Source organism: Glycine soja, chromosome 10 (genome assembly GCF_004193775.1).
Source record: "Glycine soja cultivar W05 chromosome 10, ASM419377v2, whole genome shotgun sequence".
In the NCBI taxonomy this organism is placed as follows: Eukaryota; Viridiplantae; Streptophyta; class Magnoliopsida; order Fabales; family Fabaceae; genus Glycine; species Glycine soja.
In genome coordinates, this window is record NC_041011.1 from 6,757,868 (window position 1) to 6,785,670 (window position 27,803).

The 27,803-nt window shown below is 31.1% G+C and overlaps 2 protein-coding genes and 1 pseudogene across 3 annotated transcripts; 1 reads left to right on the plus strand and 2 right to left on the minus strand.

Moving 5' to 3' along the window:
- The first annotated feature begins 11,630 nt into the window (after window positions 1-11,630).
- Window positions 11,631-14,932, plus strand: LOC114370663 (growth-regulating factor 3-like). Its single transcript, XM_028328055.1, has 4 exons — window positions 11,631-11,974; window positions 12,108-12,257; window positions 12,972-13,224; window positions 14,361-14,932. The coding sequence occupies exons 1-4, from the start codon at window positions 11,758-11,760 to the stop codon at window positions 14,749-14,751; spliced, it is 1,011 nt and encodes a 336-aa protein (XP_028183856.1). The 5' UTR covers window positions 11,631-11,757; the 3' UTR covers window positions 14,752-14,932.
- A 1,770-nt stretch (window positions 14,933-16,702) lies between these two features.
- Window positions 16,703-20,514, minus strand: LOC114370593 (annotated as a pseudogene).
- A 752-nt stretch (window positions 20,515-21,266) lies between these two features.
- On the minus strand, window positions 21,267-26,536 carry LOC114372264 (serine/threonine-protein kinase D6PKL1-like). Of its 2 annotated transcripts, XM_028329743.1 has the most exons (4): window positions 26,294-26,536; window positions 25,320-25,443; window positions 23,158-25,148; window positions 21,267-22,595 (listed from the first exon to the last, which is right to left on the minus strand). In XM_028329743.1, the coding sequence occupies exons 3-4, from the start codon at window positions 24,900-24,902 to the stop codon at window positions 21,749-21,751; spliced, it is 2,592 nt and encodes an 863-aa protein (XP_028185544.1). In that variant the 5' UTR covers window positions 24,903-25,148; window positions 25,320-25,443; window positions 26,294-26,536; the 3' UTR covers window positions 21,267-21,748. The 2 variants fall into 2 exon arrangements, with proteins under 2 accessions (XP_028185544.1, XP_028185545.1); XM_028329744.1 differs by lacking the exon at window positions 25,320-25,443.
- Window positions 26,537-27,803: the final 1,267 nt, after the last annotated feature.

Sequence of the window (27,803 nt, forward strand, 5' to 3'; positions counted from 1 at the left end):
AATAAGGATTTTTTTATATTTTTGTTTTTAATATAATTCGATGCTTTTGTTGATTCGTTCTACGAAAAATAATATTTGAAATAATTTGACTGATTTAATTTGTAAATGTCTTAGAAAAACTAAGAATTTGAGAATTTTTAATTTAAAAATTAATAAAAGACCAAATTTACCTAATTTTTAAAATAAGTATACTTAATTTCCATTAAATTTTAAAAGATTAATATCACACAAGATGAATTATGAATGTGTTTGAGAATATATTGAGAACACAAATAATCACATTAAATGAGTAAGATACGCAGAAATACATCTTTGATAGCTTCTGGTAAGTAATAAATCGCATTAAATGTGTCATATCCAAACACGTAGCACATAAAAAAAAAATGTAAGAAAGATAAGTTAGTCTATCAATAAAATGGGCCGACATATGGATGTTTGATGTTAAAAGTTTTTCCTAAAATTTATGAGCATTATTTTGCATGTTCTGATTTTGGAAAGAAAATGATCAATTTAATTCCTAATTTGCATCTCATTGTTATTTTAATTTATTAAAAATTAGTAAATTCAAATAAATTTCTATTTTTTAAGGTTTCATTTAAATCTTTAAAATTAATTTATTTTTCTTATTTTAATCTCTAAACTTATAATCCTTCCGTTTTTTATAAGAAAAAAACAATTTTTTTTATTTTATAAGTAAATTTTAACTATTTTTATTTTATTTTATGAGATTATATCTAAGATATTTGTAATGTAATAAGAAGTTTATGTTTAATATCAAATTCGTTGAATGATAGTTTAGAAAAAATATTTATTTTTAATTAAAAATCATACCATTTCATAAAATTAACTAAATTTTTTAAATAGGTATTAAATTGAATTTTGAATTTTTTTTATAAAAGAGAACGGAGACAATATTATTTTTATCACTTAATCTCCAAACAAAGAACTAAATATTATTTTTATCACTTAATCTCTAAACAAAGAACTAAAAAATGAAAGAAAAAAAAACTATTTTGAAGAACTTAAATGAAATTCTAAAAGGATTTGAAATTTATTTAAACTTTTATTAATTTTAAGACTTGAAACAACAACAAAATACAAATCTTGAGAGTAAATTCACCGATTACTCTGAAAATTTTCGGAAAAAAAAAAAACAGCAACGAAGGTGATGGGAAACGCAGTTTTTTGTGTTCCTAAAAAAAATGTAGGTGGGCCCTACCGGAGCACGAAGATTTAGCAAAACGACAAAGCAGAGAGGACAGTGTGTAATGAATGCACCGTCATTCGGTGTACCCCACAAAATGCTGAGAGTACATTTCCCACGTTTGCGTTAGGGCATGGACCACTTACACGTGTCCGTCCCCAAAACGATGACGTGGCACTTCCACGTCACTACATAGGATTCCTCTCTCCGTCCTCAGGTGCAATGCATGCGCACACTGCCCTCATCAAAACTTTTCTGTCGTTGACCCCATAAAATAAATAATTTTTTATTAATTAATATTTCCCTCAAAAATAAAATGTGTTTGCTTGCAGGATTGTTTGTTAGTGCCAATTTTTATTTTCGGTGGACAAAGTTTGTTGGATTAGTTTGAAGAAAATACCAACAACAACTTGCGAGGTTCTTTAATCATGTATCCTTCGTATCGTAGCAAGTGGTAAAAATCTCTTTATTAAAAGTAAGAAATGTTTTTAACTATTGAATTTTCAATTCTAAAAAGTATGTGTAGTTTAAGTGCACGATCGCACATGCAGTTAAATTAACTGTATAAAATAGTAAAAAGATTTCAAATTAAGGTTTAACCGTTGAAAATATTACTCTTATATATACTACTACCCTACCTTAGAATTTGTCCTATTTAAAGGCTAATTCCTATGTACCAAAAACCACCACGCGTTGCGGGCATGGGAAATGATGGGGTTTTGTAGTTTTTGTTGTTACTGCCCCTTCTCCAACTTTTTTAGGTTATGGTCAAACATTATATTCAACTACACTTGGAGACTTTGAATGGTACAAAGGACGAATACGACAGCTTGTATGATAAAAAAAAATATATTTAAGTGTAGCCAAATGGGTCACTCCCACAGCAGACATATAAATCTTTGAACATATTCTTTTTATGAAAGCTCTTTGTGAAGACAGAAGACGCACATAAAACCATCCCAGCCTTTTAATATTTGGGAAAACGACACTCCGTCCAATTTCTCTCCTCTCTCTCTCGAACTAAAAGGTTCGCTTTATGTAGCCATGAGATTGTTGTGGATATTTCTCTTTCACAAATCTTCTCTACAAGATTTGGAAACTGGGTATGTTCATTCTCCACAAATATGCAAAGTCGTGTGGGTTTGATTTAGAAGTTACACAAGTATGGACAATGTATATAAGATTCATATAAATACCACAAATTGATATAACTTATCAACACCTCAAGAAAATATCATCATATCATTATGAAATATCATTTCTTTTTTAAATCAGCAGTGAAATATCATATTGTAGTATGTGTTTTTAATATTTCAAAATAAAAGTAAATTTTCATATTATGATTCAAATTTTATGGATAATGATAAAATAAATTTATGTATTAAATTAAAAGAATGGTGAGAAATTTGAGATGATATGCATGAGATTATAGGTTCAACCTCATTACAATCATTATACACCAAAATAAATTTTAAAATGGGAATTGAATCTTATATCTTAGAATTTAGGTTGTTAATGTGGGATTACTAACATTTATCCACCCTGCAAAAGTGAATATTTACGAGTGATCAAGCTATGACTAACAACAGACGGTCCTATAAGTCTAATAATAATCATTAAAATACTCTATGATTTCATATTAAAATTTAAATTTTCATCTAACTCAATCTTAAAAACTAATTTATTAGATAAAGGTAGTCTTTTGTTTATATACATTGTTTTATATAGTCATACTCAATGTTGGATCTCCAACATTATATTTTGTAATTGATTTATATAGCTTACTCTAGTAATATATTGAAATGATGGTTGTTGATATAAATTGTATAGAATTATTATTATAAAAAAACACTATTCTTGATACAAATACAATGTAACTAAAATGTTTCTTTTCTCAAAAAAAGAAAAACTAAAATGTTTCTTCGTAAATTTAAAATGTATGTATATTGGATATGTGGAATTTATTAGAGTTAGGGTGAGAACTGAGTGAACGACGGGGCCAATTAATAATAACTTAAATTATTCGGTATGTTCCACCATACTGATATTGCAAGGGTTTGCATAAATACAATGAGCGTGGAAATTACACTGTCGTCATTTGATTTGTCTCTGAGAAACCTTAAAAATAAAACATGTCCTTGGCTTCATTACCTCGTGGTTTTCCTGCGAATAGAGTAATATAGAAATAGGGGCTATTCTCGAATCCGATGTTCATGCATGCGCTTCGCGGAGGTTTCTTAATGGATCCTAATTACGCGACAAGATCCATGACAATGATCAACACAACATGATATTATTGTTTTTTATTCATGATGAAAAATTTGTCTCAGACTCAGTAACTCCTATATAGTGTGTTACAAGAGATTTTTCAAATTATATTGCAGTGTAAATTACTATTGTCTCATCTACTTCCGAAATTAATAAATAATAATTGTGGATGAAATAAAAGTTATAAGGTTGATTTGGTAATTTTAAAAAAATTACCAAATCTAACAACTATAGAATAAAAATAGCTGTGGACGAATTTCCTTCGACGATTTGAATTGCACAATATATAACTAGTCCTATATAATATATCCTGTTTCTTTCTTTCTTTCTTTAAGTTTTTGCGGCAGTTACGAATAACTTTTAAAAAGTGTGAAACAGTAACTGTTTATTTGCTTTTGTTTCATTTTCAGTCCAATAGAACTTCTTCTTCGGTAAACTTAGTAGTCAACGGAACTATTAAGTGTTTAAGCCCTCGCCGACATGCCTAGAGGCTAGAGGTAATGACTTAATGTCACTTTCCTTAAACTTGTAAGATTCTATCAAAGTCAAAAAATAGACACTAGCTAGCTATGTTAAAAGTATTGTTAGCAATAACTATCAACCTTTTATATTCCTTTTAAAAAAAGAAATCAACCTTTTATAGCTTATTTTATTTAATAAAATTACTAATGGGAGTTCATGATGTACAACAGTACAAGTATCTATGCCCAAACTAAACCCCAAGCCCAAAAGGACCCAAGTTAGTCCATTACAGTTTGGGCAGAGGACAGATCTAAGGCCCAAAATATTAGCAAATAGCATGCTATACGCGTGAGCGTATATTTTTCAGCCTTGCTTCTCGCTTCTATGAATTTACCCCTCCTTTGTGACAAGCTAAATTGAATCTTTAGGTAGAAGAAGTTTGCACAATGGCAAGGTCTCTAAATCTTGTGGCACATGATTTTAAAAAATGATTTTCATGTAATTGTTAAGGGTTTCCGAAATTAACAATTATAAGAAACTAATAGGATTTTAAAATATATGATTCTCACAAATAATAGATAAATAATGCGTATCTTTTTCAATAGTTCTCCGGTACACTCTGATTCCTTGGAAGAGGAGAAAAATAAGATTTTGCTTCCTTGATTATTCTTAATATCTCTTTATGTTCGTGATAACTACGGGTTAGAGAAAATATTTTTCTTGTCAGAAAAAGGATCTTGTTTCACATTAGTGAATATTAATCCTTTATAATCACTACTCCTATCAAATATCAGTTATCTCTAAAAAAAATCTATTTAATCCAATTATAATTTAATCCTTAATTATTAATTATTTATTTATTATTCCCTATATAAGTCACTTGTCTCTCACGTGAGACATTAATTCTAACCGTTAATCATAATTCCGACTATACCGTCTAGCTTTTTAGGTTTATCACGGCCACAAACTGGTCACAATGGCATCCACATCAACAAAATTTACCTGAAATTTGCCAATAAAAAAAATTAGGATGAAACCACAACCGTAAACACAATTTAAAACATTGATGTGGCATATAATTAAGTTAAAAGCTTCAAGTACTATTGGGATATGTTTGGGATAGTTACAGGAAAGTGTGATTCACAACTGTCATTTCCATTACAATCTATAAATAAATCCAAAAAATGACACAACTAACACACTCTCTTAATTTACACTCCGAAAAGAATTTGCGTCTGTTCCTCTTTTGCGGTTTGTCGAATAACCATAGATTTGATCAACTGCCACTAATTAAAATGATTGTGTGGTTGCTATTGACGGATCCAGGATCCCCATTCTCGAGCCCATGTTACAATACTACCCCTAGTGAAACTTAATGCACCTCCGTATTTTGTTTCTTGTACTCCAATATATTACGGAAGGCTCAATCCATACTGTAAAATTACATTATGGATACGGATTAGACTTTCCTTAGTATAATGGGGTGTAGAAAGCAAAATATGGAACCGTAGGAAGCAACAGCCCACTAGCCCATAAAATGCCAGGAGCAGCTCCATCATTTACAACCCATTAATTTTTTATTTATTACTCACATTTGCCCATCAAATCAAAGTCTCATCATTCCTAGTTACTTTGCCATATCCATAATACTAGCTTCAAAAATGTTATACAAACACCCAATGTGCTAGTGACACACAGAGAGAAGGAGAAAAAAGTAAAAAAATATAAATATGATAGAATTTATGATATGATACGATGAGAGAAATAAAAAAAAATATGAAGTGTTGAAGGAATGTTTAAAATAATGAAATATTTTGTATTATTATTCTACTACTTTACCTTAACAAACCTTCTCTCTAGTTTATATCTCTCTCAACTCTCTTAACACTCTTCCTTAATTACTTTGATTTTGAATTTATTTTTTCAGTTGTTTTTCATCAAACTTTGATAATATAGCTGTTTTGTTTATGCAAATGATTCGAAGATTATATGTAAAACTCTTGGAAATATTTTTTAAGTTCTCTCTCTTATTATGTTAAGAGGAAGTGTATTGGAGAGTATGTTTGTAGAATTCTTGTCATCACATTTAGGCTTGGATTCTATTTTAATTAAAATTCAAATTATTCAATAATACCAAATTATAATTTTTGAAAAGAACTAATTATCTATCTGTTTATATGAGATCTCAGATAACGTTTTTAATATTACCAATACATATGTGTAGGAAAAAAATATTAGCGACACATGTAACATATAGCATGTGCTCAGTTGTATTTTTCTCATTGTTTATGATGTCCATGAGATAAAACAAAGTTATAGATTTTCTATATTTCAAATTGTCGGTGTTGCACCGTGAATAAGGGCATATTACAGTTCCGGGATTATTGCAAGTTTTCTAAAAACTAGTAAAGGATTTAAAAATAAAAATGTTTTTAAAAGTACTTTTTTTGCTGAATAATTTAAAAGTACTTTTTAATACATGAAAAAAATAATTATTTTTACTTAATATTATATTTTTAAAATTCGAATAAGTTCTTAGGAATAATCATTAGTATTATTATTTTGTCTCTCTTTAAACCAACATATTATGTGTGTTTGCTTAAAACTAAATTTTAAAAATATTTTTTTTCAATTTTTAAAAAACTTAAAACTGGTTTCTTCTTGAAAAGAAATTACATCAACTCATATAGACAGATATATAAATCAAATCAATTGTCCAATAGTTTAGATAGTACATTTGTTTAATATAATATATAATTATATTAAATAATGTAATTAAATATTGTATCCATGTAATATAATGTAATTTTTATATTTTAAATAAATATTAAATATATGAATCTTCATGTTTATTAAATCTATTATAAAAATGTAATTACTAAAAGTATATACAAAAATATATTTCAAAATAATAAAAAATTAAATGTTATTAATATAATACACATGAATTAATACTTATACATTAATTTTTATTCTTGATTGTTATTTTATACAGTATACACTATTATTAAAACTATATATTAATAGTTCTTAGGACTGAACTAAAGGAGCAAAACTTGGGGAATAGTTCAGAATCTCAAAGAGGAACTAATGGCCTAATTATGGTGATTAAAAGAAAAGTATCAGTTTTGGGGCAGAAAGTAGAAGAAGGAAACTGAGCAAGAATGAAATTGGAAAGTGAAATTGAGGAGATACTGATATTGGTGATTTGGTGGCTGTGGGGTCATGAGTCATGACATTGGAATCTTTGATAATGAGTAAAAAGATGGGTAGCTGTAATAGCCTTTGAGGCAAATTACATGAAGCTCGCAGATTTTGGTACTCTTTTTGGGCCACAATTCAATATTCACAACACAAATGGAGTTTAAAAGAAATAATTTATTTTAAATAAGAGAATAATATATTGATTTTTTTTTCAAACACATGTAACATTTTTATTTTTATAAATATGATCTCTTTTACTTTATAAAACTTAGAAGTGAATACTATTTTTGTTGAAAAAACTTAAAACTTGAACTTTAGTTACTTTATGATTCTGATTCATTGTTTGAAATTCAATGGATGACGCTGCCTTTGGGGGCCACCAACCTCATACCTTAGTTGTGAATGCTAGGTATTGGAGGCTTAGAAGTGCTCCAATTTTAGAATGGAAATTTGGAAGGACAAGTTTATCAAACAACACATACACAAAGAGATGTTTCTTCTCCAAAGGGTGAAGAGTACTTACTATCACCAGAGATCACTTGAGGATAATCACTTACAAGAAGCCTTACTATTGAGCCAGATTCAATGTAAAAGTATAAGACAAAGAGTTCAATTTTCATATATAGTAAATAAATGATCGATCATTTATTGAACATAAGAAAAAAATTGTTAGTTCCCTTAAATAAATGACATTAGTTGGTCTTTTTAGATAAAGGTCTCCAAAATGACGAGTCTGTTTGGCCTGTTCTAGTAACCATTTTAGTTTTATTATTTTACATGTGTATCTTAGAAATTTATATATTAAACATTTTAAAACTTTTTTTTTTAATGAGAACTAATTCGGCCTAGTAATCCAATATAAGACTAATAAGTTGGTCCACAAAAATCTTAGCTAGAAGAAATTGAATCCGGGTTGGTCTAACCTAATCTAGCTAATTTCACACTCTGATGTGTATTAACCAATTTGCAAATGTTAAGTAAAAATGCCTATTTAGTTGAAGAGAAAAACAACAACATGAATAAAATATTAAAATTTAAAAAATAGAAAATAGATAAAATGTTGGGATTTTTTAAGTTATTTTTTCTTCTTTTCAACTTAATAAAAAGTATTATTATTATTATTTAGTAGTTTTCTTTTTTTCTTTTTTTTTACCCAAATATAGTGATTTAAAGTAAGAAAATTTTTCATTTTAAATTAAAAATATATATTAGTAATATTTTAAAAATATATTTATTATATACTAAAATAGATTTATCAAGAATAATTAAATATTATGAAAGTAATTCATTTTATTATAATTTTAAGTTTTCATAAGAAGAGACTCATTTCTATTGATTCTTCCATTTCATTAATACTATATATATATATATATATATATATATATATATATATATATATATATATATATATATATATATGTATGTGTGTGTATGCATGTGTGAGTCCTTTCATTCTTTCCGTAGTTTAATATGCATTTTAAATGTACTTTTTTTTATAAAATAACAATAATATTTTTGTTTAAATAGAATTTTTAAAAAGGATTTAAACTAATAAAATAAATTTGATTCAAAATTATCATATGCCGAAAGTCTACTATGGAAAGAATTTTCAAATATTGTCTGAATTTTAAATTATTTAATATTTTTGAACTTTTGGTTTTCTTAAAATATTTATCATGTTACAGAATAAACAAATATTTTTTAAAATATATTTATTTATTAATATGTGACCTAAATGTTAAATATTTCACAATTATAATTTTTTTAAAAATATTATTTTGTTACAATAATTACAAGACTTAATTGTACATTTGATCGTTCAACTTAAATTATTTTATAAATTTTATCATCTAAATTTTCAATTTTTTATAAATTTTATCATCTAAATTTTTAATTTTTATGTATAATACTATACTATTATGTCACTAAAAAAAGATACTACTTTTTGTCAAAATGATGTTGTTTTATTATTAATATGATGGCAATATGTGAAAAATAATAATTAATCTTAATTAGCATAATTATTTTTTAAAACACGTACATTAATTATTTTGTTTTGTCATTAAAAAGGTTTATTTTTCCCACATCCAACTCCTTCCATGCTAGGATTGTTCTTTTCCTCAATCATAGAGTGAAAACTATAACGTTTATTGTCATAAAAAAAAAACTAAAACGTTTCTGGTCAACAGTTATAAAATCATTATTTCAATTCTAAAGTATAACATAGGATGCAGGCGAGAGTGTTCAGGTTTCCCATCATGGGAAAATAATGTTGTCCGTTAGATTTTTTAGTTTTTTTAAATCAGTGACTAAGATTTTTTTTTTTCTTTTCTGTTTTCCTTTTTCTCTTTCCGAATTTACCCCTCTTTCTGTTGATGGTGCATGACCCTTTTGATTCTAAGCAAGTTTCTGAAATAACCGAATAACTTCATGGCTTGCCATGGTGAAAGTTATGGCATTTTATGCAGACTTTTCTGAAACCGCACAATGCCTTCCAATTTTTCTGAACTCAAACAGCATCTTCCGTTAAAGCAAAGACCCTACTCGGGAAATCAAGAACTCCATCGACAAAATCCATTATCCAAATCATAATAATTTTGTCTTGTGTTCATTCACCAACTTGAAAACTTTCTAATGAATTTTATGAAAATTTTCAAAGGCCATAATCTCTTTAAAGTTACATACACAAAACTCAAAGTTAAAATCTCATTAAATTAAAACAATCTCACAGAAATTAATTCACTTTCAGGTTCTTGATAATAAAAAAAGTTTATTTGAAGTGCAATGATTTTATTTTATTGTTTTAGGGTAGTAGTAGTATTCAAGTGCTATAGTTAGTATTTGGAAACTAATGGAAAGCATTGCAGAAAGACAGCACAGTGGCACAGTGTAGGTTCTTAATTGTGGGTAGTTATGTATTCTGTCAAGTTGCATTGCTCCAATATTTTGTTACTTTTGAGATCATGAGATGTTCCTTTTTTTCCTCTCACCTGTCTTGTCTCACCTCTGTCCTTTTCCCAAGTGCTGTAAGCCTTCCCCACTCTCCCCTCAAAACAAACTTTGCAGACAATTTTGTCAGAACTCTCTCTCTTTCTCTCTCCCTACCTCTCTTATCTTTTACTACTACCCATGTCCCATGTTTTTCCTTTTCTTTTCTTATATATTATATCTCTATTTTAAAGACAGACTTTAATTTTTATACTACTATTAATTAATTAAAAATTAAAGTCATGTGTAATATTATGTCTTAAAAATAATTATTATAAAAATAAATAGATTTAATGATTTATTATAGCATACGATAATTTATAATTAAATGATAATATAAAAATGTAAATAAATTTTAATTAAATTCTTACAAACATTTTTCAAAAATAAAAAATGAGGGGAAATTATACTAAATTTCTTAAGATGGTCTTAAATGTCACTTACTACATTCTTTTTAATTCATGAAAAAAATACTCACTTCTTGTAAGATAGTATAAAAATATAATCAGTTAATATTTTAGTATTTTTCTTTATTGTATATATGTGCCCGAATACCAATTTCCCCTTAAATGTAACAAAAATACATAATAAAACAATAAAAATGAAATAAATATAAAGAAAAACAAAACACTTCACCAATAATACATAGGAGAATTGTTGATAATGTGAGGGGCACCCAATATATATATATATATATATATATATATATATACACCACCATTTTTCCTTTCTTAATATTGTAGAGTGCAAAGTTGTGAAATAAGTCATTTGAGTGTCTGTTATTAATAGAGTAATGTCTATTATTATGTCACCTAATTAAGCAAAATAAAGGTTTTTGTGTTACTTGATTAATCAAATATGGAAGAGGAATGCTTGCTTAAAATCAGAAGAAATGTGAGTCCAGTTTGAAGAAAATCTTAGGAGACATCAAGGTTTTAAAAATTGGTCAGTGGGCATAATTTTAACTATAAAATCAAGTTTTTGATCATCACAATTACAATTGCAGATACATTTATTTACAATTTTTGCACAAAATCAAGAATCAAATTGTAACTGTGACAGTAATTCCAAACGGAAAAATGAGGAATGTGATAGCAAAAATTGATCAGTTAGAAAAGTATAAATTCATATCTTATAAGAAGTAGGTTTCTATTCTTATCAAATGTGAAAACTTTATCGATAGATAAAATACAAATAACTTGTAAGTATTTTAATGTTATTAAGACTTAATTTAGATGGATTTATGAGATAATAAATAAATGTTTGATTCTCGAGTGCAAAATTAAATATAAGGAGACATAAATATTTTTGCCAACGACTTTATTTTTACTTTTATTTATTAAATTTATATTGAAATGCAGCCACGATATTTTAACTTAAACCCAAACCTGCAATAAACTTTTAGGTAAAGAAAAAATTAGACTTCAATTTCATAAAAGATTTTCCACCAAATATTATAAAGGAAAGTAAACGGCAGAGTCCTCTGCAAAAGTCTTACGAACCTGATCTGCCCACATCCAAAGTTTTATTAACCGACCAAACCAAAAACAACACAAAGCTCAATAGCTTTTCTCTCTCTCTCTCTCTCTCTCTCTCTCTCTCTCTCTCTCTCTCTCTCTCTCTCTCTCTCCATGGACTTGCAGTTGAAGCAATGGAGAAACCAGCATGAGTCAGAGCAAGAACAAGAACATTATTCCCCAAACATGGCAAAATTTCTATCTCAACAACAACACCCACCACCATTTCCCTCTGCACTCCCTCTCTTTGTACCTGAACAACCCAACACCAAAGTCAGCACCTTGTCAGCATTTTCTGATTCCACATTACCCTCTTCTCCCAGATTTCCCAGTAAGATTGTTTTTCCACATTCCTTTTGTTCTCTTTGGTAACAGAAACAAACAAGCAAACTTGGATATTGGCCTATATTATAATATAGTATCCTTTTTTCAAAGGTTCTATTTTTTTGTTCTCTTCTCATTAGGAATGGAGAGTTGCTTCAGCTTTGCACAATGGCAAGAGCTTGAGTTGCAGGCTCTGATATTCAGGTACATGCTGGCCGGTGCTCCTGTTCCTCCTGAGCTCCTTCTACCAATCAAGAAAAGCTTCCTTCAACTTTATCACCCTCCTAATTGTAAATTTCTAACCCCATTTTTCTACTTCCTAATTATTTGTCTAATAAAGTGGCCATATTAATTCTCAATAAGTAAATCAACTGTTAATATTTCATCACATTTATCATTTATTTTGATATGTGAGTTGTAGAGAGAAAACTTAAACGTAGCTTCATGTGTTTCTTTTTTCTTATCAATCAGAATTGGAATATCATTTTAGTAAATATTTATGTTTATTGCTTCAAATTATTAAGTTGAAGCCAAAGCAACAAATAGTTGTCTCAACTTTTTCAATTTTCTATTAGTGTGTTTGGACGACACCTAAGAATCAATTCTATTCCTCGAGATCATGGTGGTACCATGAAATGTTAGAAGCAACTATTTAGTTGCTTTGCCGTCACCATGAAAAAATAATGATTATTTCTTATCATAAATCTAATCCAAACACATTATATATCATGATTTTGAGGTCCAAAATTGATTATAGGAACTATCCAAACACACTATAACTTAAAAATCTGTTTCTGATTGGAAACTGTGTAAAAGCAGTTATAAAACTATATCTAAGTTTATGCTATTTATAGTTGATTTTTCTAGTTGTTACTTTACTTTGAGGTGTAGTAGAATATGAAAGGTTCTTTTTTATGCAATGATGCTTTATATTATGCCCATTAAAAGTTACTCCAATTTGGTGTGATGAAAGTACTGATTTTGAGCATGTTTTGAGACATCAGTGTTGGAATCAGGGTACTACTGGCGAAGAGAAGCACTGGATCCGGAGCCGGGGCGGTGCCGGAGGACCGACGGCAAGAAGTGGCGGTGCTCGAAGGACACGGTGGCAGGTCAGAAGTACTGCGACCGCCACATGCACCGTGGCCGGAACCGTTCAAGAAAGCCTGTGGAACAACGTGAAGGATCTCTTTCTGCTATAGACTCTGTTTCTTCTTCACACTCTGCTTCATTCAATCTCCTTCACCTCGGTCAAAGGTAAATTTTGAATCTAGAATAGTTCACATTGTGAAACTTGTTGGTTTTCTCTGATGTTTGAACTGTGTCTAATAAAATGTCAATTGGTCAAAGAGAATGGCTTGGAAAAGGGTTGGTAGTGCAATGAATGAGCTTGATATATATTTTATCCATAGGATTATCAAAGACAGATAACGAATAAACTCTCTCGGTTGGTTAATTTGGTTGCTCATCCTATTACTTTATTTTTATAATATTAATTTGTGATTTAAGAATATAAAAAAAAAAGTAGAGATGGGTGGTTTAGTTACAGGATACATTGAGTCAGATAAAAAAAATCAAATTTTAAAATGAAGCTCTAACAGGGTAAAAACTTGGTTTCTTGGTTCACAGTTTAAGGCTCAAGTCCTCTATTTCATCATATCCTTTGAGGTTGTGCTGGTTAGTCCAATCCATTTTGTGACCTGGACAAAAAAGATAGTTATTTTTTCAATAATATCTCAAGAAATAAAAACACTAATGAAACTGTAGATATATAGTTGTAACTGTACAAAATAGTTAATAAGAATATTTTAATAGAATGATGAGAATTAGTACACAATCTAGGAATTGGTACAATCAATTATTGTACACTATCTTAAACAGCAAATAAAACGAGTCGAAGGGACTACTTTTTTATTTTTTGTTAATCTCGTGGTGATTCTAAGATTACTTAACTGACATTCAAAACTAGCTAGAGGTTGAAAATGATTCCTTATTGAGTAAATAATCAACCATTAAATTTGATATGCATAAATGGCAGGGAACCCTGATGAGGACCTAGCTGTTTATGTCTCATATATACTTGGAAAAGATAAAAAAAAGCTTTATTGTGCATAAATAGGCCCCTAACTTTCTTGTTAGACCAAATTTAGAAACAATGTTACCCTTGTCACCTTGTGTTGCATGGCCACATTTTTTGTTCCTTTTTCCTGTAATGCCCTTGCTTGATAACTAAGGTGTGTTTGGATAAAAGTTGTTTGCTTTAATCTCAACGAGAGAAAATACTTGTTTCTCAATTTGGTGCATTAGAATGGTTTTTTTTTTTTGTCTTTTTCATTTGACAAGCTTCTAACTGTAATCCAAACACACACTAAGCTGTTTTGATTTCTCTGTAGTTCCGCTGTGGCCAAGAGTGACAGCAAGAGCTTGTCTAGAAACCGTGATCATGTGGATGGGGATGGCAAATCAAATGGCCATGTCTTGAGGCATTTCTTTGATGATTGGCCAAGGACACTGCAAGAGCCTGACAATGGTGAAAGCAATGGAAGCCAGAACAACAACTCAGGAAAATGTCTTTCTATGTCAACACCAGGAATCGATCCCTCGGATGTGTCGTTGAAATTGACCACTGGCTATGGAGAGGACGCGTGCCAGGCAGCTTCGGTGGGAGGACCACTTGCAGAGGCATTGAGATCATCCACCACCAGCTCCACTTCTTCACCAACCAGTGTTCTGCTTCAGTTGCCTCCTAGTTCTGCTTGTGAGACCAGCTTCATTAGCACCTAAGAGTTGGTGGAGTTTTTTGGGTTACTTTTGAGAAATTCTTGGACATGTATGTTCACAAGTAGAGAGACACTTCAACTTTACCTTGATTATTAGTGTGTTTAGATAACATATAAGAATCAATTTTATCTCGCAAAATCATGGTGATACTATGATAAAGTATAAACAACTCTTTATTGCATTATCTTCAGTATGAAAAATTAATTGATTATCATTAAGTTAATCCAATCCAAACACATTAGATGTCTTACTAAGGAGAATGCTAGGTTCCTCCTAGTTAAGTGAATAACGAAATTCACCATTTGTTTGCCTGATAGTAAATAGGAAACAAACATTTTCGGATAATGAACAAGTTGAGTTTGTAGTTAGCAATTGTTGGCATGGTCTTGTTTCTTTAACCAAATCCATACTTTAGTAGCATAGCATAAAATGCCTCGATTGCTACAACTCGTTTTTTTTTTTTTAATATAGAAAACATATGCATAATCACCTGCAAAATATTCCGAGGTAAAGTTCCTCACATGCCTATTTGGAAGAAGCTATATCCGTAAAAAAAAGTAGATGAAAAAGGACAACTAATAAACAACACATATTGGCATGCTTGGGTGTCAGCTGCCAAGCACATGCACACATTACAGATAGAGTTCTGAAAAGTCACATGAGGAGGTGATGTTTTATACTGTTAAAATTGCCATGTAAGTTCACTTTTTCACCCAAGTTTTGTATTAAGATTCAATCTTAATCCATGTTCTGAATATTGCTTGCTGTGTAAGTTCACTATAATTACTAAAGTAGAATGATACTTTAAACTGTCAAAATACAGCAGAAAGAAAAATAAAACCAGTGTATATGAGTAGGCATTAGATGTTAGTAAAATTATGTGTATCTTGGACTATTGCATGTCGTGAAACTTAGTAGAAGTTGAAAAGAAATAAACACAGAGAGAAAGAAGGAAGAAACTAAAGGCACGATAATACTAAAATTTAAAGTCATCAATTTAAAGACAAACGATATATATAGAAAGACTAAGAGGCATGATGAAATGTGTATTCTGTTCCCTTACTATAAACATGAATTAGCTTCCATATGATCCAGAGCTAGAATCCCAAACAAAGAAATCTCATCAATCTAATTAGTTCACTCAGAAAGGCAGAAGAATCATTGTTGAATAAAGAATCTTTGTCTTTATAAACATAAAAGGTTGAAAAATGATACCATTCAATCAACGAGAAAGCAATACTAGAAAGCACGAATAATTGCTGTACTAAACTGATGTTTTTATTAAGTTTTATAACTCATCAGCTGTAAGACTGAAACCAGAACATAAACTAGTAATTGCACAACTTGTGATTGAAGTAACCCATAAACTTAAGTCAAATCTAAGCTGGCATTTGCCAAAACTGTTATTGTTCCAGGAATTGTGATGCCATTAGGATGATATTGAGCTTCCCTTGGAAAATCACTCCGCTCTGAATAGAAGGACAATGATTGAACAACCTTAACATTAACAACTCAAATCATTGGCGAATACTTACTGCATAAAGTATGACAAGAAAAAGTCACCAATACTTACCAGGATGACCAAATTCATTCCACATATAATTCAATTACATTTCGCCACCAAAGCTCATGGTAATATAAACCTAATCATTTTATGGTATGCTATACCATGATCTACAAGAGTAGCAGTCTGTCTAAAGCCATGAAGTCATACATGTACTTAACAAGTAAAATGAAATTAATATAAAATGTCCAATGACAAGCAGCAGGAATACACCTTGTAAATTGAATGCAAATGTTTTTAATGATTTATTTATTTAGTAACCTGAGCTTTGTCAAATCTATAAAACTCGAGCTTGATTATTTATATAAATGAGCCTAAAATATAACTTGAGCTTATTTATTTAGCAAAATAAAGTTGATACTAACATGACAAACTCAAATAATTCATAAATATAATAAGTCATTCACATTGCACGTGTCATTTCAAAGGTGAAAGATTCAGATCCATAGCATTGATGAAAGGAATAGTTCAATGCTTTATTGAAAATCAGAACAAGAGGATCAACCATCTAAATGTATCTCGTGTTTCAGAATTCAGATCAACAACAGAATATCTCATCATCTCTATAAGCTCATGAGATCTAAAGCTGAACAGCTTGACTACGCCGTATACAAGCAAAAATATCACAAATATGAAACTATTTTGCTAATACATCGGTATCACGAATAATCTTCATTGAGGGAAGAATAATTGCAGCCACTGGTCTATCTTTATATCCTCCACCTTCATCAATGATCAGCCTTAAGCCTTCTACGTGGAGTTTCCCATGGTGACGGACTTGCAGTTAGTTCCTACAAGAAATCAGCAAGCCAATTTTATTTGAAGCTACAAAAGCAAAAGGAAAGGCATAAACATGCTTTTAGTCCTTAAAAAATTAGTGGCACTTGGTTTGAGTGTTTACTATTTTCATTTTCATAAAAAATAGAAAATTAGAATAAAAATATATTTGTTTAAAATTTAGAAAAATATGATCAAAACTGAAAATAACAAATCAACGTTTTTAGTCTCTTCTGAAAAAGTGAAAATGCGATGATACCTTAAAATACTTTATTCTGAATATATATTTTTTAAATGTTGAAAATTTAAAAATGAAAATTATTTTCAGAAAATAAAAATAGAAAATAAAACAGAAACTAAACACTCAAATGTTTTTGGCCTTTTCTGAAAAAGTGAAAAAGCGATGACACTTTAAAATACTTTATTCTCAATATATATGTTTTCTAAATGTTGAAAATTTAAAAATAAAAATTATTTTCAGAAAATGAAAATAGAAAATAAAACAGCACATCCTCATTTTCTGATATTATTTCCTATTTAAACCCATAGTAGTATTATGCAGCAAGCTATCACCTCTGGGATATCCCATACACTCTTTCTCCCACTTAGAGCCTCCACCTTAGGCACCCGAGTATCCCGAGCTTTCAAAAGTTTTAACTGCTCTTTCAAATCTTTTCCTTTCTCCAAACCAGCATGAACAGCAATCAACTTGCAGCATTTAACTCCATCATCAGTGTTCACAAAGACATCGTCCTAGCAAAACATGATCCAGAGAGCTTTCAGCATTTGTTCATTTAATTCACATCAGTAAGCAAACGAAACAAGGATTGCTGAACCAAGGGACAACCAGATAACTTAAGAAATCTGTCATATGATACGACTAAAAGCACTAAGAGGCAAACAAAGTAAGCCCCACCTCTTCATGGACCCAAACCAAATCAGCAAGAAATTTCTTGTGATCATCAGGAACAGCCTTAACCAAATCTGCATTCAATGAACTGCCCTTCAGTCCAGGATATAACAACACTCAATTTTCTAGAAAGAGCTAGTTACACTTCAAGACTTGTAGAGTATTATTTTCTCATACATTTATACTTTTATAGCACTGAAAATTCCGGTGCCAAAATGAACATAATTCAACTATGTCATTCAAAGTGAACCTGAAGTTATATAAAGCCACACATACTAAGTTACAAACTAAGCCAGCATAATCCATAAATCCAAGTACATTTCACCAACATCTCAACATTATTTTATTTTTTATTCCAAAACCTTGACATATCAAAATACCGCAATTAACAGAAGAGTAGCATTCAAGATTCAAAATACTATCTTCATTTTTATTTGTAAGACTTAATTGCCTAATTCATCAAGATTAAAAAAAGTAATTAACTTAGTAGATAACAATAAATTTGTCCTAAATTTATATACTTTTCCAAAAATACCATTGTCCTTAATGTTTTTTTCTCTTCTAAATACATGTTAATATAATACCTCTCATTTAATTAGAAGTAATTTTTAATTTAAAAATAATTAATACATGAGACAATATGAATTAAATCTTATATAAAAGAAGAAACAAATTTAAAAAGTTGAACTTAGAAACGGAAGTAGTATAGGTTAAGATGTCACTGAGACATACATCCAATATGTGCTGGGAGATTGATCAACTTAGTAGAGTATCAAAAGCTGGCCAAGAAAAAGCAGAATTGAGCTAAATATTGAGTCCACTTCAATAGTGGAGACTAGTCACAATCACAACCCAAGGTCATCTCAATAGCAAAATATATTAAGAGGCTCTAAATACACCCTTGGATAATGGGAACGGTTGAGATTATCTCAACTGCAGGGCCTGCAGTGAATCCAAATCCAATAACTGAAGGTTAAAAATGTTTAGCACACTTGACCCCGGATATCAACTCACAACACATTTATGGAATAAAAACAAAATTTAGATTGTAGTAACGTGTGTCTCTATGCACATTGTTTGGCAGCATTCAATTAAATTTAATCAATTGATATGATACTAAGGAGGATGATTTTATATATAGATGACTAACTGTACAACTCAATTCTCAAAATCATTTCAAGCAGATGCAGAGTACCAAGTACTAACAACTTAACAAGTGACATGTACAGTTAACTCCCAATCCGCGATTTTGGTCCTGCTTTTTTTTCTTCCGATTTTCTTCTTCCAAATTTAAAAAATCTACCATTTTAATTCAATCATCAATTTCGCATGAGTTTTTCTTCTTTTATATTGCTCCAATTAAATTCTAGACTTAACATATAACATATTCACTAAATAATATATCAAAAAATAATTTAATTATTTAAAACATAAAAATTAAAAAAAAGAAATGTATAAAAAAATCTCAAAAGACCAAAATCATGAAAAGAAAAAAATAAAGACACCAAAATTACGGATTAAAAATGGACTTAAATATATTTTTAATCCTATAAATTAATTTTTTTTAATTTTTCTGATTTTAATTGCACCATTTTAATTTTGATCCTATAGATATTTTGTTCATTTTTTTTCTTATAAATTTGTATTTTTCTAATTTTATTCTCTATAACGTGAACTTAAATGAAAAATTCAAAAAGGACCAAAACTAAAAAATAATTCAAACCTACATGAAAAAAATATAAAATATCTTACAGGAAATAAAATTAAAAAAATATTAAATAATGAGGATTAAAATTAAAAAATAAACTTAAAAGCAACCAAAAACATGTTTAATGAAGATTAAAAATAAAAAATAAATTTAAAGGACAAAAAAAAAAAAAAACATATTGAAGTGTAAGGAAGAGATTGGGGTTACCAGCAGAGGCATGGAGAACTCCATAGGACTCAAAGGTGGGTCCAGCGTCGTAAATGGAACCCTGATACTCCGTCCCCTTAACCGTATTAAACTTCACCTTTATCTTCCCACTCCACCTTCTCCCTTGAAGCTGCATATTCTCGTACCCTTCCCCTTTGAACCACCCCTCCGAGAAGGTAACGGGAGGGTAGAGAAACGAGGAACTCGATGAGGTGGCGGGTGCCGGGGCCTCGGTCGCAGTAATCGCCGAGGAAGATTAGGGTTGCGGTTTCGAATTCGGATCGGTCGAGGCTGGCTTCGAGGTTCGACCAGAGGATTTGGAGCTTTGTTATGAAGCCGTGGATGTCGCCCATGCAGATGACTAGCCTCGGTTTTGGGGGCTCTGACATTATTGCTAAACGGTTTGGTTCGAGTGTTCCTTCTTCTTGCTTGCTTCGGTTTTCTGGAATTTGGTTTTTGTACGTATCTTACAACTAGAGGAGGAGATTGTGATTCTTATGGATGCTGGATCTGTTGCATTCTACATCGAGAAATAATGTGGTTCTCATTTGATTTTTGTACTCAAATTTGTCAAAAATCTTATTAAAAAAAAACAATTTTGTCAAATATGTTAGACATTTTTTTTTTAACCAATTGAGCTTTGCTAGAGTCTTTTTGCTACTTTTAAACGTAATTAGAATTTATACTTAAATTAATTTGGAAAAAAAAGGCCAATAATCATACCCAAAATGATACTTCTAAAACAACCGAATAAGATTTCTTGCAATTAAAATGCAACTACACGATCCACAACTTACCATCTAAGGGTTCAGAATTTTTGTGGTTATATTTAATTTTATTGTTTAATTTCAATAGCTAAGTTTTTTTTTTTTTTAATAAATGTAGTTAGATTTCCGCGCTCCTAAGCTATATAAAACAATCATAATCGAAGCTATGCAAAGCGTAGTAAAGTTGAAAGCAGCTTGAACACCAGTTCAGAACTTTATCAGAGAAAGTACAGAGCCCAGCTAAATTTTGACTCTGCAGTTAATTAATTATTATCTTTATCCCCATATGGACATATCATCATAGATTTGGAAAGTCAGTCAAGAAACAGCACAAATCTGAAGATATAAACTAATCAATCGTCAGAAATCCCTCCCGGCAATTCATGGTAGAATAGATAGCCAATCTGTCCCACATGCACAATATCTTGACAAAAAGTTCGTGAAGTACAGTTCTTAAACTTTTAAAATGTACAATTTCATATTTTCTGTTTATTTTTCTGTCATCCTCTAAATGATTTGAGTACATGGTGATTTCATGACTAGTTTAGCCAAAATTATCTTTAAACCTAAAGTGCACGTTTAACATATTGGTAAACCCTCCTTCAAGCTCATGGGGTGGGTCATAGGGCAAAAGAACATAATAGTAATCATATTACAAATCAAGTAATCAACTATCACATTCTGAACTTGCCATTTTAGAATCCACAAAATCTTTTTAAAAGCCTACTTGAATTACTTCTAGGACTATTCTTACTTGATGTAGAAGGATCTTGCTTTAGACATGCGCTAACTGGTAACAAAATTCTTTAATATACTCCAGCATGGGAGAAACTGGATGAGTATGGCATTTTTTGTTCTAAGGAATTTATGTTCTCTCAGATTGTGATTATCAAGTTGCTGTATAACCTGAAATTCCTATACCTCAAAAGGCACATGTTACCCTGTTATAATCAAAACTAATATACAACATAGCCTTACATAACTGTTGCAGCTCGACACGTGAAGCATAGAGCCAAAAACAAGGGAATCCATAACAAGAATGCTACTCTTGCCAAAGAGCAGTCTCTTCAAAACAACTCAAATTCAACTAGCTCTCCTGCTGCATTGCACTCTACATACTTAACACCCTTTCCCTGGGACTGTGGGGTCATCTCTGAAACTCCAAATTCACACAAGTCTGGCAGTTCTGGTGGGATAGCGCAACGTATTAACGCCCAATTAAGGCCTTCGAAGAAGGGGTGCTGTTTTATCTCAGCAGCCCCTTTCTCTGAACCCAAACGGTTTTCAGGCTCTTTAACCAACAACCCTCTAATGAGATCCCTCGCTTGGATACTAACAAATGGGGTGTCAGGGAATCTGAGACCTTGCAACACCACGTTGGCTAATGTTTCTTCATTATTAGAACCTTTAAAGGGTGTTCTACCATATAAAAGCTCATATAGAAAAACACCAAATGTCCACCAGTCAACTGCAGCTCCATGTCCTTCTCCTTTGATGATCTCAGGCGCCAAGTATTCATGAGTACCGACAAATGAATTTGATCTTGCATCTGTGGGCTCAGCCACGAGCTGTGGCAATGATCTGAGCTGAGCACCAAGGTCATTTTTTAATTTCCTTGCTTTTGCGGCAGGAGGTAGGAGTCTTGGGCTGAAGCACGGAACTTGACAGGCTGGTTCAATACAGAATGGCTCAATGCAACTCGATTGTGCACAAGGACCAGAAATCTTAGCAGGATCCACATAAGATGACTTCAGAAGTGTTGGGCTAACATCACACCTTAGCGACAGATCAAAATCTGTGAGCATAATGTGGCCGTCTTCTCGAACAAGAATGTTTTCAGGTTTCAAATCACGGTAAACCACTCCAAGCATGTGCAAGTACTCCAAAGCAAGAAGGACTTCGGCAACATAAAACCTGCATGTACAAAGATTCTTGTAAATACAAAATCCCTTTCAATTATGGTAGCTATTGAAGCAATTTGCACCTGAAGAGACAGTGTATTTATCATATATTTGTTGAAAAATTGCACGCATATATAAGGGCAATTATTAGTTAAGACCAACAGCACACCTGTGCAATGCACCTAATTTTAATCAAATGGTTTTGATAGATTTTACTTGTTAAAACTAAATTGTTAGTTTTGATTGTTTTTAATTAGCTTAATCTTGTTCGTGAGGGTAAAGAAAAATGTAACTTCACTATTTGGAATGACAAGCAATCCACTCTGTGCAAGAACATTTCAACATATCAAAGTTTAAAACCTTATTGCCTGCACTAGATAAACCAGAAATGAAAGCACATTTCAGCAACTCTGAGACTTAAACAAATTTGATTGTATCAAGAAATACTCAAGGAATCATAGGCATTTGTTGAATTCCTAAAAATTTAGTAATCAAAAGGTAGCTTATAATATTATTCTAGCCAAACAGAAAATAAAATCCTAAAATATTACTGGACAGATTCTCTTAATATGTACCTTGCTGCTGGCTCTGAAAAACTTCTGCCAAGCTGCTTCTGCCGTAGAACATGAAGATCACCACCTGGACAATACTCCATGACCAGACATGACAAATTATCTGATGTAAACTGAGCATACAGTGTTGGAAGAAAAGGATGATCCAGCATCCTCAATATTTCTCGTTCAGTTTGAGCCCTAGGCATCTTCTTCCTTCTTGCCAAAAACTCATTGTCCATCACCTTAATAGCAAACAAACAACTTTTGCCAATTAGTTCAGCAAGATATACAGTCCCAATGTCTCCACAACCTAGCTTCTTCAAAAGATTGAAGTGTCTCAAGCCCAAGACTCCATTCTGAATTTGAGCATGGCGTATGGCTTTCCATCTAACATCCTTTGACATGTGAGGCCTATTGCCACAACTAGACCCACTGAGATTACTCTCATCACTGGTACTTGTACTACTACTGTAGTCACCTTGGCTACTCTTTGAACTTTGAGAAAATTCAAGTTGCTCTTTCAATACGGTGTTCTTTTTCACTTTTGTAACTTCTCTGCTGCTATTACAGCCAGCTGATGCAGCGCCAGAGTTATTAACAGAGTTTATTCCCTCTCCAGGACTGATAGAGTCCAATGATGTAATACCTTTGTTATTTTCAATAGCACACCAACATCTCTCACAAACAAGTTGAGTTGTACCAGAAACTGACTTGTCATTTACTTCACTGCATGTAGGATCAAATAAAGCAGAAACTGAATCCTGCTTTACTTTTTTCTTTCCAAAATTTTTGTTCTTGATAATTGATTTGACTGTACGAGGGGCATTGCGTGACAGTTTGCACACTCTATTGCCATTTACCGAAGTAGATGAGGAAGAGACTGTTTGTAACCTACCTTTCCGCCCATTCTTTGATGCAGAGGCTTTATTTCCTATCTTTTTAGGGGAAGAAGCATTTTCGGGCAACTCTAATTTACTTCCATTGGTGTTACAACTAGATGAAGAAGATTCAGATGTTTGTTTCTCTATTTGAGCAGGCTCTGATGACGGTGATAGAACCCCAACTTTACTTGATGAACTAGCCAGGTCACTTGGCATCAATGAAGCCCCAGTATCATTTTGTGTAATTGCAATTGCAACAGCAATTTTGGAAGATTGAACATTTGGGCTCAGCGAAGTGCTTTTAACAGTTGAACGAGACTGGTAAGCATTATCCAAAGAAAGTGAGTTGCTCTCTTCTGGCACTAGAGATATTTCACTTGTACTACCTTTACTCTCAACATTAGAAGGCTCAGATCGTCTACCTTCAACTACAACTGAATTGTACAATGTATGTATCTTCCCAACCTCAGATATTCGTGGAGAAGCAGTTGACTTTGATAATCTTTTCATGGAAGCCATTTCTGATGCCTTAGATATACATAGGTCTCTTAGTGCCTGCTTCAAAGTCACAGGCTCAGAAGGTCCAACTCGTGGGGACCGAGAAGCACCCACTGCAATTGGTTTTTTCAATGCACTTTTCATCTTAGGGCTTGTACCATGTATAAAGCCCAAATCCCTTGAGGAAGATTTAAGAGTAATTGACTCAAACAGCTTATTAATATCATCATCTAGATTACCCTTATATCCCAGTTTCTGCACAGGATGCTTCTGAAATTTCTCATCCAGGCTATATCCAGAATTGGACTGATATATCCCCGTATCTTTCTCTGTATTTAGGTCTTCCCTTGCTTCGACAATTTCACAAGTGCCAGAGAATGAACCCATTAGAGATAAATTGTAACACTAAACTCACTTTGGTGTGGTAGAAGTAACAGAAAAAGTTTGATTCTCAATGCAAAAGTCTATTCTACTTTATTTCTCATGCAGTGTATCAAACACCATAAACTCACAACTCAAGGAGAGTGAACCTGTGCAATCCAACGTTCAGAATCGAAACCATCATTTCGATCAAATCAAATTTTAAGTCCGAATGGTATTTCCACCTCTTTACCAGCTACGTGACATTGAAACCTTGATGCAAAGGCCAACATTTGAATGCATCAGCAAAAATATAAATTGTAAATTATAGTAATATGAAACAAGAAACGACACAAATTGACCCCAAAAAATGAAAGAAAGAAATCAAATGAAAACAAAGATGGACACCATAAAAAATTCAAAATGGTAAGAGAAGCCACTCACTTGTAGGACAAGTGTCAACTGCAAGGAACACAAATCAAATTGCACATGGATGATGGAACCACAACATACTGCCAAAAAAATCTAATTTCTATTCCTTTCCAAAATTCTAACAATTCGGCTCTCCCTGAAATTAATGTGAATATGAGAATACAAGAATTTTTAAACATTCAGTTTTTATGATAAACCAAAAGGAAGATAACTAGAGACAAACCAAGGACTAAATAACAGGGTGTTCAAAAAATGAGTTATGTTTTCAATCTGGATAGTTCGTAGAATGTAATTGACATGCATTCAAGCACAGGATCCAACTTATATCAAGCACAACAATCCTCCTTGATGATTCCGCTACATATAAAACCAGCATCAAGTAAAAACTAGTTCCCTAATATTTTCTCATCAATTCAAAGTCTTCACCAATCAGTGAAATCAACAAATCAGATAAAATCAAACCATAGTTCGTAAGCCTATTCATGTTTACTGCAACATTATCCAATTAACAAAAAGTACGGACAGTAACGTGAATCAACTAAAGGATCGATATACCTCAAAAAAAAAAAACTTTAAAACACACAACAATGAAAGTGACTTAAAAAGATAAATTAAATCAAAATTTCAAATCATACCATTCAGCTATATTAAAAATAAAAATAAAAAAATCCAATAAAATTCAACGCAGAGTGATTCAAATTTTCACAGAATATAAATAAATATATACACATATATAATTAAAAATACAGTTTGTGTTTGTTCCTTCCAGAATGCAGAATCAAAGAGCAGCTTCTTCTTCTTCAAAGTGAAGTTCCGAAACCACAAAAGGAAAAGGTCGAAATCTCAGTAAACAGAATCAGAAAAAGCAACATAGTGAACACGAACGAACATAAAACAACACCGTTCATCAGAGACTAACGGAACGAGACATCACAAATCAAACGGTTCAGACACGAAGCGTAATCGAAAACACAGAAGCCGCGCACCTGCAAGCAAGCGAAGGCGAAGAAACGATGCGCATTGAACAAACGGTGCTTCAGCAAACGGAATCCACAGGGCAGGAAAAATAAAAGCAATCCAGATGAGGAACAGAGAGCGAGAAACCCTAGGCGAGCATGGAAGTGATGAAATGGAAGAAACTCAAAGGTAGAGAGAGAAAGAGAAGAAGAAGAAGAAGAAGATGCACAATGTTTTATTTTCTTCTGTTTTCTGTTCCACTTTCAGAACTGGCACTGATTATTTTGTACAAACAAGACCCATTTTCCTATAACTCAAAAAAAAAATATAGATACTAATTTATAATTTTGTACTATATTATATTATTTCATTAATTGTTTAGTTATGGAATATAATTTTTCAACATTTAGAATTTAAACTATTTCATAAATGAAAATAAATATGTACAGCCAGGATGCTAATCAGTATAAGATTTTCTCAACTTAATTGGTTTTTTTGAGTTTGAGTATTAAATATATAATATATTAAATATTAAATATTAAATATTCAAAGAGAGAATATTATTATCTATTATAATCTATTTGACTGGTGAAATTTTTATTTATTTATGAGAATTAAAGATAAATCGAGAAAATTATAATTATTCATGTTTTAATCAACTTAATTAAATCTCTTGCATTTGACTTAAATGTGAGATTATTTCTCATGCACGATATTTAAAAAATTATTAATAACATTAGTTGACATAGTGGTAATAATTTATGTTTTTTATTAAATTGTTTTGAATTCTAGTATAAAATAAATTATGTCGAAAGAAAGAATGCTAATTACTTATTTGTGTGTTCAAGATTAATTATTACTTTTGGCTCTAAATATTCGGTTTCAATACTATCTTCAGGAGAGAAAAAAAGAATTTATTAGTTATTTTAAAAAACATATGAAAATAAATATTTCTTTTAAAGAAAGGTATCAGTAGAATTTAACTATCGGAGACGACATTCAAGGCATTTTGTCGTGTTTGGCTCAGCCGCTTGGAAATTCGGCGATCTCAGATTTGCATTCTGATTTTAAATGTTAAAATACTTTATATAGCATGCGATGCTCTTTCTTTCTTTCTTTTCTATTTATTTGGTTCAAGTATAAGAAGGTGATATTCCATGCGATTTTATACACTCTTACAAGGAAGTATTAGAGCATTTGCAATGCAAAAAATTTATATAGACTTCTTAATCATCTTTTTATGGTTTCCACATTATTTTTTTTCCCTACCGTGTTATATTATTTATTAAAAATTCATATAAAATTTTAATTCAATATAAAAAATCGTAAAAAATTACAAGAAATTAAAATATTAGAGTTTCTTAGATAAAAAATTATTCTTAACAATAAAAGAATTCAATTTGTTACGTCATATTGTGATTTAATGCAGAAAAATTCATAAGAAACCATTAGTCCCGGATCTTTAGTTTTAGTTTCACTCTACTTTCTAAATTATTTCTTTGATGTTGCAAAGGTGTTTTCAGAGAAAATAAAGAGGAA

Bases quoted from the DNA above. Each gene is read 5' to 3' on its own strand.
- LOC114372264 (XM_028329744.1), bottom strand. From the start codon at position 24,902: ATGGGTTCATTCTCTGGCACTTGTGAAATTGTCGAAGCAAGGGAAGAC. The intron at 22,596-23,157 runs GTACATATTAAG...TTGTACATGCAG, and splicing joins TTTTCAGAGCCAGCAGCAAG to GTTTTATGTTGCCGAAGTCC.
- LOC114370663 (XM_028328055.1), top strand. From the start codon at position 11,758: ATGGACTTGCAGTTGAAGCAATGGAGAAACCAGCATGAGTCAGAGCAA. The intron at 11,975-12,107 runs GTAAGATTGTTT...TCTTCTCATTAG, and splicing joins CTCTTCTCCCAGATTTCCCA to GAATGGAGAGTTGCTTCAGC. The intron at 12,258-12,971 runs GTAAATTTCTAA...TTGAGACATCAG, and splicing joins ACTTTATCACCCTCCTAATT to TGTTGGAATCAGGGTACTAC.